General features: G+C 43.2%; 1 protein-coding gene across 4 annotated transcripts in view; it reads left to right on the top strand.

Annotated features, from left to right (window-relative positions):
* Positions 1–12,101, top strand: part of FAM193A (family with sequence similarity 193 member A) — a 120,353-nt gene that overhangs the window by 44,316 nt on the left and 63,936 nt on the right. For 3 of the 4 annotated variants that reach the window (XM_040419201.1, XM_040419200.1, XM_040419205.1), the window contains exons 6-9: positions 1,606–1,828; positions 1,936–2,060; positions 7,996–8,143; positions 9,971–10,048. In XM_040419201.1, the coding sequence (XP_040275135.1) occupies positions 1,606–1,828; positions 1,936–2,060; positions 7,996–8,143; positions 9,971–10,048 (574 nt within the window). The remainder of the gene's footprint in view (positions 1–1,605; positions 1,829–1,935; positions 2,061–7,995; positions 8,144–9,970; positions 10,049–12,101) is intronic. The other variant, XM_040419202.1, reaches the window with a different exon arrangement.

Here is a 12,101-nt window from a genome sequence, read left to right as displayed (position 1 = left end):
CTGAGTGAGTGGCCGCCTCTCAGTGCGCCTGTGCCGATTAAAGATAGGTACGGCCGTGGCGCAGGCGCCAGATATTGAATGAAAACAGGCAGGGCCAGCGGAGAAAGATCCCGTCCGCTGGCCCTGTCAATCAACAAGCGGAGGGGGCGTCATTAGGATCGGAGGATGCGGCTGCTACCAGCAAGTTGTCGCCCTACTTGCTGGTAGCAAGGTAATTTACATATTATAAAAATAGGGTTTTAGCAAATTGTACTGAACGAAAATTATTATTTTACTTATGTATGGATAAATCACAGTGTAGGGGTTATTATTAAGCAAAAAAAAAAAAATGGTTTAGTGGGCTGACAGAAGCCCTTTAAATATAGATATTAACATGGAAAATTAAAAATAACCACCAAAATTTCTTTAACAATGTTGAACATAAAAAATGATATAAACAATAGGTGAAGATGGCACATTCCCTCTAAAGTCTATACCAAATTATAAAAAAAATCTATGTACACAGAGGGTAGACATTTTATTAAAACTTTTACGCCCATTTGTTTTATCAAAAAGTCGCAATTTATGGTGCACGATATATTTGCACCATAATTAGCAAATTTTTCAGCTTCCCGACACTTCTGTCGTAGACTTCAGTTTCTGACACACAAAGTGAGTAATTTATTAATAGGCATCTGCCCCTTAATAAATTAGGATCATCTTACTCCAGCAATGGGGGATCAATACTGTCGTATGGGAACACCAGTCTTGGCTTAATGGCCCCCAGTATGTGTGTGGCAATCAAAAAGCAACATGAGCTTTTTTTCTTCTTTTCCTTGTAGGCTTCTGTAAAATCACAAAAACCATTGGTAAATTTTTTTTTAAAAAAATTACTGAAACCTGACGCTCCATTACAGCAGGGGAAGGGGACCACCGTTGGGATCAATGTGGGTCCCAGCTGGTTTACCCCTTTAATTTGGTGTTAAAGGGGTTCTCCGGGTTCAGAGCTGAACCCGGACATACCCATAATTTCACCCAGGCAGCCCCCCTGATGTTAGCATCAGAGCAGTTCATGCTCTGATGTTCTCCCTTGCCCTGCTCTGGATAGCGCAGGGCAAGGGCTCTTTTATTTACAATAACACACTGCCGGGTGGAGGCTTCCGCCCAGCAGTGTATTCGGTGACGTCATCAGCTCTGATGGGCGGGCTTTAGCGCTGCCCTAGCCATTTTACAGGCTAGGGCAGGGCTAAAGCCCGCCCATCAGTGCCGGTGATGTCACCGGGCTCAATGGTGGGCGAAAGCCTCCGCCTGGCAGCCCTATGGAGAGCCCGGTTCGTCACCGGAACTCCAGAAAATGCCTTTCCCCTGCTCGATTCAGCCCAAGGCAAAGGAGAGCATCGGAGCATGAACTGCTCCGATGCTCAAGTCAGGGGGGCTGCCTGGCTGAAAATGGGCATATGTCTGGGTTCAGTTCTAAACCCGGACAGCCCCTTTAATAATGTATCTGTTCCCTCAAGGAATCAGGGATTTGGATTCTTCTTTCTTCTATGTGCTAAACTCTTTAGCCAAATACTTACAAAGCTACTTGACCTACCTTTATGACTCCTCTCTCCTTGATATATGCAGGTTATGTGAAAGGGACCCTTACCAGTTGTATCAACGCTTAGAGCAGCAAGCACGAGAGTACGTCCTGGAGATGAAAGTCCGTCTACTCAAGCACTTGTCACTGGGCTTTAAGGTGGCCCCAAACAAACCTCCTCAAGCTCACCAATTCATCTCCCTCCTCCTAGAAGAATACAGTTCCCTCTGTCAGGCGGCATGCACAATCGGCACCTTCCTCATCACTTTGGTATGAACAAAATGACTCTCCGTGTTGTGTGCTCTGAAAACAGTGTACCTTTGGTGGCAGGCAATGTCTTTTGAGAGTTAAATTTTTTTGTATTATTTGAACTGCAGGAAAATGAACATTTGAAAAAATTCCAGGTGACGTGGGAACTGCACAATAAGCATCTTTTTGAAAACTTGGTGTTTTCTGAACCGTTACTCCAAAATAGCTTACCGGCGCTGGTTTCACAGTTAAGGTAATGTGCCTTCAGTGCTGAAAACTCATGATCCGGATTTTTTTTTTCTTCCTAATCTTCGATTGTGATTTGGGTACTGCTTGATGCACAGGACACTGGTCTGTGCAGTTATAATGATCTTCAAAATTAGTCTTCCCATTTAAAGCAACACTAAACACAGAAAATACACAAAAGAGAAATATCTCCAATCAACCTCTATGAATCTCCTTTCTTCCTTTACACTTAAAAATGAGGAATATATAGAGAAATCTGTGTTCCAGTAAATCAGCCAGTAATCCTCCTCCTCCTCACTGTCCTTTGTCTGGCTGTAAGACACATGGCTGCAGCAGGAGCCTCCCCTCTCTGCAGTGTGTTCCCTACAAGACTCCTGCTTACTTTTATCTTTAATTTTAGGTTAAAGTGGTAATCTGGGAAAAGATATTTATGATCTATCCTCTTTATAGGCCGTTAATATCAAACCTGTGGTGGTCTGCCACCCGGGGCCCCTCTCACCAGCTGGTAGAAGAGGCCAGGCTCTCAGTGAACACAGTGGCCTCTTCCTAGGTCAGTGAGGTCACCGTAAAGCGACCTTGTTGCAGCTCAGCCCTATTCAAGTTCGATGGCACTGAGCTGCAATACCGAGCACAGCCATTATCCAATGTACGACGCCGTGCTTGGTTAGTCCCAGTGACCACTGCCGCTTCCTGAAACATCAGTGGGTGTGCCTGGACTTGGACCCCCGCTGATTTTTCAGCAAAATAAGTATTTTCACCCAATCCTTCAGGCTGGGTTCACACTTGAGCGTTTTACAGCGCGTTCAAACGCGCTGTAAAACGCTCAACACATGAAAACCAATGCTTCCCTATGGCCCTGGTTCTCACTTGAGCGTTTTACAGCGCGTTTGAACGCGCTGAAAAACGCCCTACGCTCAAAGAAGTTCTTGAGCTTCTTTGGGGCGTTTTGTCGCGCGTTTGCGGCCATAGGACACTGCTGTCAATCACACAAACGCGCGTAATACGCGTGTTGACTATGGACAAAAACGAGCACAAAAACGCGCGACAAAAATGTGCGTTAAACGCGCATATCAGATACACTCAAGTGTGAACCCAGCCTCAAAGCTGCCGCAAAGTGTCTGACAGAGGCTTTCTCCACTCCTCATGTTCAGCCAGACAGATCAGTGTTTGTGTATGGGGAGGTCGGGGAGAGAACTGTTGTCCGTAAAAGCTATTCAATGTGTATGGCCACCTTTGCAGAGCTTGTTCTATGGTATATCGCCTTGGAAATACCTTTGTAAGGAAGGTTCTCTGACAATTCCTGGGTCCTGGGAACCCAAGAAAACAGCGGTTATCAATAATGAAACCTGGCAGGAAGTGTTGCATTTCTTGTAGCATTACCTCGGAAGAATTACAGCATTAAAAGGGGTTTCTGGCTAAAATCCCATTTTCATATATCCTAATAAGGTTTAAGGCTAATAAAGGGTTTCTCCTTGTTCAGTATCTTCCTCTCTGGGTCAGATTGGACAGCAGATAGAAAGAACATCCCTTGCTGTGTAGGGCCTATTCTGTCCTGCAGAACACAGACAGACCTTTGATTTGAATGACTATTGTGTAACTTCCTGGAAAAGATAATGATGACATCCTCAGTGTAGGTCATCATTATCACATCAGCGGGGGTCAGAGTCCGGGCACCCCTGCCGATCATCTGTTTTAGGGATGCCGCTGCTCTCACCGAAGCTCTGGTGATCAATGCAGGCTCCCTGCAGTTTTCCAAGCACCGCGTCATACGTCATATAGTGGCAGTGCTTGGTATTGCAGCTTAGCCCCATTCAAGTCAACTAGGCTAACTCCCAACCATGTAATGTATATGGGGCCTCCAGACAATTTGTCTCTTGTATATGGCCTGCTTTACGGCTAGATTTCCACACAGATTGCAGTTGATCAATTCGGGTCCCAGCAGGTGGACACTTTATAATCAGCTTCTTGTCAAGAGACTCTTCTAATAAGTAGGGAGATGGTACAAACCTGGGTACCTCTTTAAATGGTGCTCATTTCTGTTAATGGGCTGCAAAGTAAGAATGCTTTCAAAGATAGAAGTGTTAATAGTTAATTTATATCAATCAGTTTGTGCTGTGACCACCCTTTGCCTCCAGCATCAGTTCTCATAGGTACACTTGCACACAGTTTTTGAAGGAACTCGTCAGAGGTTGTACAAACATCTTGGAGAACCACAGATCTTCTGTGGATGTAGGCTTTCTCAGATCCTTTTGTGTCCATGTAATCCTGGACAAACTCAATGATGATGAGATCAGGGAATATCACTTCTAGGACTCCTTCTTTACGCTTAAGGCTACTTTCACACCTCTGGTTTTAGTTCCGGCAGAGAATTGCCTGCCAGAACTCCCATGTCCGGCACTGACGGATGTGAAGGCAATGTCCGCCGGTCTCATTAAGTATGCATTCCGGCAGACAAATGGAGACCCAGCCGGACACAAACAAATGCATGCTGCGGTTTGTGTTGGGCCGATTCTCCACTTGTCTGCTGGAACAGCCATGCTGGAGTTTCACACCAGAGTTGTGGAAGTAGCATAAGACTGTTCTTAACCACTCCACATCCGCCCATAGGCTATAAATGTCTTATGCGCTTCCTGTCCCGGCCCGGTGGTCATGTGACCGCTGGGGCCGGTAGAGTGCAGGAGCTGACGGGTCTTCCACAGACCTCGATCAGCCCTCCACTGAGGCTGTACAGCGCAGTATACCGCTGTACAGCGTCTTTGGGGGCTGTATTTCCCCTGTAACTGGGGCTACTATGTCAGCCCCAGTTACAAGAGAAATCAATGGTAAAAAAAAAAGAAAAGTGAATCTTGTATGACCTTATGGGGGACGCAAAGTGTAAAATAAATTTTTCACAAAGTTAAAAACAGAAATAAATAAATTAGACATATTTAGTATTGCCGCGTCCGTAACGACCTGCTCTATAAATATATCACATGATCCACCCCGTCTGATAAACACCATAAAAAGTGTAAAAAAAAGCCATTTTTGTCACCTTACATTGCAAAAAGTGCAACACCAAGTGATCAAAAAGGCGTATGTCCCACAAAATGGTATCAATAAAACTGTCACCTCATCCTGCAAAAAATGAGCCCCTACATAAGAAAATTGCTCAAAAAATAAAAAACTATAGCTCTCAGAACATAAAGACATTAAAACATCATTTTTTTTGTTTCAAAAATGCTATTATTGTGTTAAAGTGAAATAAATAAATAAAAATGTATACATATTGGGTATCGCCGCGTCCGTAACAACCAGCTCTATAAAAATATTCCATGACCTAACCCCTCATGTGAACACCGGAATTAAAAATAAAAATAAAAACAGTGCCAAAAAAATGCAATTTTTGGTCACCGTACGTCACCAAGCGATCATAAAAGGCGTATGCCCCCCAAAATAGTACCAAACAGTCACCTCATCCTGCAAAAAATTAGACTCTACCTAAGACAATCGGTCAAAAAATAAAAAAAACGGACTCAGACAATGGAGACACTAAAATGTATTTTCTTTTGCTTCAAAACTGCTCTTATTGTGTTAAAGTGAAATAAATAAAAGACATATTGGGTATTTCCGCGTCTGTAGCAACCTGCTCTATAAAAATATCACATAACCTAACTCAGGTTAACACCATAAAAAAATAAAAACAGTGCCAAAAAAAGCAATTTTTTGGTCACCTAACATCACAAAGTGCAACACCAAGCGATCAAAAAGGCATATGCCCCCCAAAATAGTACCAAACAGTCACCTCATCCTGCAAAAAATGAGACCCTAATTAAGACAATCGGTCAAAAAATAAAAAAAGCTATGGCTCTCAGACTATGGAGACTAAAACATAATTTTTTTTGTTTCAAAAATGCTATTATAAATAAGAAAAAGTATATATTAGGTATTGCCACGTCCGTAACAACCTGCTCTATAAAATGTCACGCGACCTAACCCCTCAGGTGAACGCTGTAAAAATAAATAAAAACTGTGCTAAAACCACCAATTTTATGGTCGCCTTGCCCCATAAAGTGTAATAATGAATGATCAAAAAAATCATATGTACATAAATATGGTACCTATCAAAACGTCAACTTTTCCTGCCAAAAACGAGCCCCTGCACAAGACGATTGACAGAAAAATAAAAAATATGGCGTTCAGAAAATGGAGACACAAAAACATATTTTTTTTTTTCAAAAATGCTTTTTTATGTAAAACTGAAAAGAAAGTAGACATATTTGATATCATTGCATCCGTAACAACCTGCTCTATAAAAATAGCACATGATTTACCCCGTCAGATGAATATTGTAAAAAATAAACAGTTTTTTGGTTACCTTTAGTCACAAAAAACATAATATAGAGCAATTAAAAATCATATGTACTCCAAAATAGTACCAATAAAACTGGCACCTTATCCCCTAGTTTCTAAAATGGGGTCACTTTTTGGGAGTTTCTACTGTAAGGGTGCATCAGAGCGGCTTCAAATGGGACATGGCATCTAAAAACCAGTCCAGCAAAATCTGCCTTCCAAAAACCATATGGCGCTCCTTTTCTTCTGCGCCCTGCCGTGTGCCCTTACATCAGTTTACGACCACAAGTGGGGTGTTTCTGTAAACTGCAGAATCAGCGCCATAAATATTGAGTTTTGTATGGCTGTTAACCCTCGATGTGTTAAAGAAAAAAAAAAATGGATTAAAATGGAAAATCTGCCAAAAAAGTGAAATTTAGAAATGTCATCTCCATTTTCCGTTAATTCTTGTGGAACATCTAAAGGGTTAACAAAGTTAGTAAAATCAGTTTTGAGTAACTTGAGGGGTGTAGTTTCTACAATGGAGTCATTTATGAGGGGTTTCCACTATGTAAACCCCACAAAGTGACTTCAGAACTGAACTGGTACTTAAAAAGTGAGTTTTGAATATTTTCTTAAAAATGTTAATAATTGCTTCTAAAATTCTAAGCCTTCTGACTCCTAAAAAAAAAAAATGACGCCAACATAAAGTAGACACATAAGGAATGTTAAGTAATAAATATTTTATGAGGTGGCATTTTCTGTTTAAAAGCAGAAAAATGTAAATTTTGAAAATTGCACATTTTTCTAAATGTTTGGTAAATTTTGGATTATTTTATAAATGTGAAATATATCGACTCAAATTTACCACTGTCATAAAGTACAATGTGTCACGAAAAAACAATCTCAGACTAGCTTGGATAAGAAGCGTTCCAAAGTTATTACCACATAACGTGACACATGTCAGATTTGCTAAATTAGGCCCGGTCAGGAAGGGGGTAAATGGCCCGGATGTGAAGTGGTTAATGACAATGGCTGTATGTTTGGGGTCCGTGTCCTGCTGAGGAATACATTTGATGCTTTGGACAAGCATCTCTCTTTTGAAGAAGCACTGGGAAACGGGCAACATTGAGGACCATAGATGCAGTGGTCTTCCAAGGAAACTTAGTGCAGCAGATGCAAAACACAGCGTGCTTACTTTCCTTTGAAATGCTAATATGTCCATCATGTCTATCAGCTCCGAACTGGCAGAAACCAGTGGGTCCCAGGTACACCCATCTGTTAAGAGATGTCTAGCCAAAATTTGTCTTCATGGAAGACCTTTGATGTGGAAACAAGGCCAAGTGACTCAACTGTGCATGAAAACATTGGGCCTGGGATGCAGAGGAATTAGTGGTTGGTTTTCCAAGAGGTTAGGAACAGCAGCAAATTTATCAGAGCACTTGGTTGTACTTAGTATGCTTTCTAGGGCCCGGTGTAGGCAGTTTCTTTGGGTATAAACGTAGGTGGTAGTTAGTTTGTTGGGTTGCATCCACAGTGTTATTGAACAGCATTGTTTCAAAATCATGAGCTCTAAAGAGCGTTCTTTTTACCAAAGCAGTCGCTCATACCTAGACACTTGGTTTGTGCCGCAGGCTGGGAACAACATCGCACGACTCGTACAGCGAGGACATGTACAGTACCTTATTACAAAGGTACCTTCAGCTGGAGCAAGAGATGGGTCGGATTGCTGAAGAGTGGCTGGAGTGTCAAAAAAGAATCGACAACTATGTGGATGAGCAGGTAAACGAGCTGATTGTTATGTCCATGGGATTACCCACAGATTTGTGTCGTGCATGATCCAATGTTGTGCTCCTCATCGACATCCATAGTCTCTGCTGTGTCTACCTGTATGTCCAAATGGAGTGGATATTTGAAGTGGTTGGGATATACTTTTTTTATGATTTAGTATGCATAACCAACATAAAAATCTCTGGAATCTACCTGTTTTCTTGAGCATGCGCCGTTGCTTTGCATATAGACACTGCCCTGATTCATCACCTGTACTGCACATGCGCGATGACGTCCACCCGGAAGCGACGGACCTCTGCCTTGCTTATTGGCACATGCACTTAATGGTGGTTTTGACTCTGTCAGAGCTTTACATTGTGTCATTGGTGCATGCGTATATGGGTGATTTCGGCCCATGTGCCGATAAGCAAAGCTACAGGCGTGCGCGAGAACACAGGACCAGGTGAGATTACCTTGCAACTGCCGGGTCCTGTCAATAAAAAGCAAGGTGGGTAGCGGCCGGGCGCTGAAAGGACCTGAGCTTTGCTGCATCAAGGGTGATGTCCTTGTTGCACCAAGCGGCTCAGGTGCATATTAGGACAAGGCTCACATTTCAGGAAGCAAAAAAAAAACTAAAAATCTTTTACTTGGGTGACCTAAGGCGATCTGTCTATGTCCTTGGTTTGATAAGGAGTTCGCTGATGACAGAATCTCTTTAAGGTGTTTGATATAAGCAGCATTTCTCCATATTAAGGAGTGGTATCTGACAGGAGGTGAGTAGGAGCTGCTTAGTCAAAGGATAACATTAAGGCCGCATGCACACGTCCGTTGTGCGACCACAATTGCGGTCCCCAATGCACGGGCAACGGCAACTTGAATGGGTCCATGGTCTGTCCGCACCGCATCTCTGTAATTGCGGACCTATTTAATTGAATGGGTCTGCAGGGTGGATTGCCGACCCAGCCGCCCAACGGCTGTGTGCATGAGGCCTAAAAGAACACCTTCTGCTGAATAATCCCACCTACTGTCTGTTATCTACATAGCACTATCCATCATTGTGCAGATGATAAACCCAGCACCCATAAAGGATAGCCATGATTGTTTTTTACGTGCACACGTGGATGGTGTTTTCAGAAACTCCATCCATGTATTGTGCTGTGGATTTGTAGTGCAGAATCCGCACAGCGAGGCTGCCATGTCTGAACTGACGCTTATAGTTAGGTAGGTATTACGGTTGGGAACGGACACTGACCCATTTTATTATAAATGGGTATGTTCTCATGGTTGATTTTTCTGCCATGCCGAGTAAATCCAAGCATGTCCAATCTGGTCAGTTTTTCCAGCTAGACTCATTCGATTGAATTGGTCTGTGTGAAAAGTAGACCACACAAGGACGCAGCCCATGTGGGACCCGTCCTGTATCCTGTCTTTCCATGGATTGATTCTTCCTGCACACGACTGCCTCTGTCATTCCACCTGGAAATGGAGATTAGATTGACAATTGGGTGCCGCCAATCCTCTTGTCAATAGGGTCTGTATCTACGCATACGGAGTCTGGTTTGAAAAGTGACGGGCTGTGTAAGGACATAACCCATTGACAAGGTGAAGGGGAATGGCAAAGTGCAGAAAAGATATTTCATTTGTAATTTCATGCTAGTATTTACTAAAATAGACTGCAGTCATTTGCCAATTATCACAGAAATACCATTGATCTGGCCTAATGCCCAATTTCCCTATTGCATTTGCCTAAAATCACACCGTAGTCGGTGATTCTACCTCCGCAGAGCTCAGTGAGATTCTACAGAAAGCATGTTTATTCTGGTCTAAACTTCATTTTAGATGGCTTTGCAGTCCAAACACAGGATGCTAAAAGAAGATTGGGAATACTATAAGCAAAGGATGTTTATTGAAGAACAAGTAAGATGCCTCCATTGCTTTCACTCTGCTTTGGGTTTTACTTTTCATGAAGCAAAATCCTATTTTGAGCAAAAATAAATTTTTGAGAATCTCTTCTTTCCACTGCTTCGTTATGTACTTAGTTTGATCGGGTGGATGGCCATGTCGCTGTACTGCTTGCCTCAAATAATAAAAATGTACATTTTCTAAGCCAGAGAGACCTGCAGCCTGCTGAGTGGCTTGGCCTTCAGGTTGAGTGGCCATCGCTGTTGTGTAATGTTGACTGGAGGGTTGATCTGAAGAGAACCTGCCGTGCTGAACGTGGCGTCTGCAGGGTATAGAGCAGGAGGAGCTGAGCAAATTGATCTGTAGGTTCGTAGGAAAAAAATCGGGCTAATTTTTATATTTCATTCATTTATATCCCTCCTCCTTCTATGCTTCGGAGTCCAGAGGGTGGTCCGATCAGTGATTGACGGCGGTCTCTGTATGCAATTATACAGGAAGGGTGTCAGTCACTGAGTACCACCTGCTGGACTCCGAAACATAGAATGACCAGAAATTTTAGTTAATAAAATACAAGTTTATACCCATACAATTGTAAATGAATCTGCTCAGCTCCCCCTGCTCTATACCTGCGGATTGACCCTGGTTTTCAGTGTGACTGGTTTCCTTTAATTTTCTGAGTGAATGTCGGTGCTAGAACTATAGATATTCACATTGATCAGCCATAACATTAAAGCCTAATATTATGTAGATCCCTGTTGTTCCACCAGAAGCGCTCTGACCTGTCCAAGCATGGGCTCCACAAGACCTCTGAAGGTGTCCTGTGTAGAGAAGAGCAAATCGATTTTTGTAATTCCAGGTTGCGGCAAATGTGCAGTTGCTGCCCCTGCGCTTGCGTCGCTACACTAAGCGGCAGCGCAGATGCGAGATTGTCAGGGCCAGGCGACATTGGCCTTGGAGAGTGGCACCTACACACTGGATGGGACAGTTGCAGAGCGGATTATCCACGATTTTTCCTCCACTGGTTTTCTAATCCAGCTTTTCCCAACCAGTGTGCCTCCAGCTGTTGCAAAACTACAACTCCCAGCATGCCCTGAGAGCCTTTGTCTGTGCGGGCATGCTGGGAGTTGTAGTTTTGCAACAGCTGGAGGCACACTGGTTGGGAAACACTGTAAGGGGCACATGCGTGATACTCACTAGGCATCAAATGGTGGAAACTGTCCTGCCCAGTGTGCCGATTCTTCTATCCACACATGGCCAGACCACACAGGCCAGCCATCGCTGATCAGTGATCGCTGGTTCTCCTTCCTTGGACTTCTTTTTGGAAGGTACCAACCATTACCTAGCAGGATCACAAATTACAAGACCCGTTGTTTAGGAGATGCTTTGAACCCAGTTGTCTAGACACAACCTGTCCCTTAAATTGCTAAGATCCTTAAGCTGCATTTAGACGCAGCGATGAGAAGCCGATTGTCTGGAAGGAAGAGTTACTTCCTGAAAGTCTGCTATTCATTAGGCGGAGGTTAGAGCTGTATTTACATGCAGCGATCTCCTCCACAGTACAAGACCGCACATTCTGCTGCTCTGTAATGATTATTGAGGTGTCCGCATCTCCGATCACTTAACCGCGCGTGAGATCTGCGGCACTTTTAGACTGGCCAATTATCGGGAACGTGCGTTCGTAGGAATATTCGTTCCAGATATTCGAGCCGTGTAAATCCACCTTTATGCTTGATGATTTTACCTGCTTTTATCACGTCCACTTCGAGAACTGACTGGGCTGTTTGTCTACTATATCCCACCTCTTTACAGGGGCTTTTGTCACGACATAATGGTTTTAATATTATAGCTGATCGGTGTAGGTTAGTAATTGGTTGGCTTAGTATTCACAAGGTTGACTTGCCGGTAAGTTTCCATTCACATAGCAATATTCTCTGGTGCTTCAGGTTTCTGTCGCCGATACCAGGAATTGCATAATCTACAGTGCTGCTCATGGTGTAAAAAAAAATAAATAGTAACCTGACCAATCCGTTAAAATTTTTTAACAGAAACCCCTCATATCTTATATAGT

The sequence above is a fragment of the Bufo bufo genome, chromosome 2, assembly GCF_905171765.1.
Source record: "Bufo bufo chromosome 2, aBufBuf1.1, whole genome shotgun sequence".
Classification (NCBI taxonomy): domain Eukaryota; kingdom Metazoa; phylum Chordata; class Amphibia; order Anura; family Bufonidae; genus Bufo; species Bufo bufo.
This window is presented reverse-complemented; position numbering and strand designations above follow the sequence as displayed.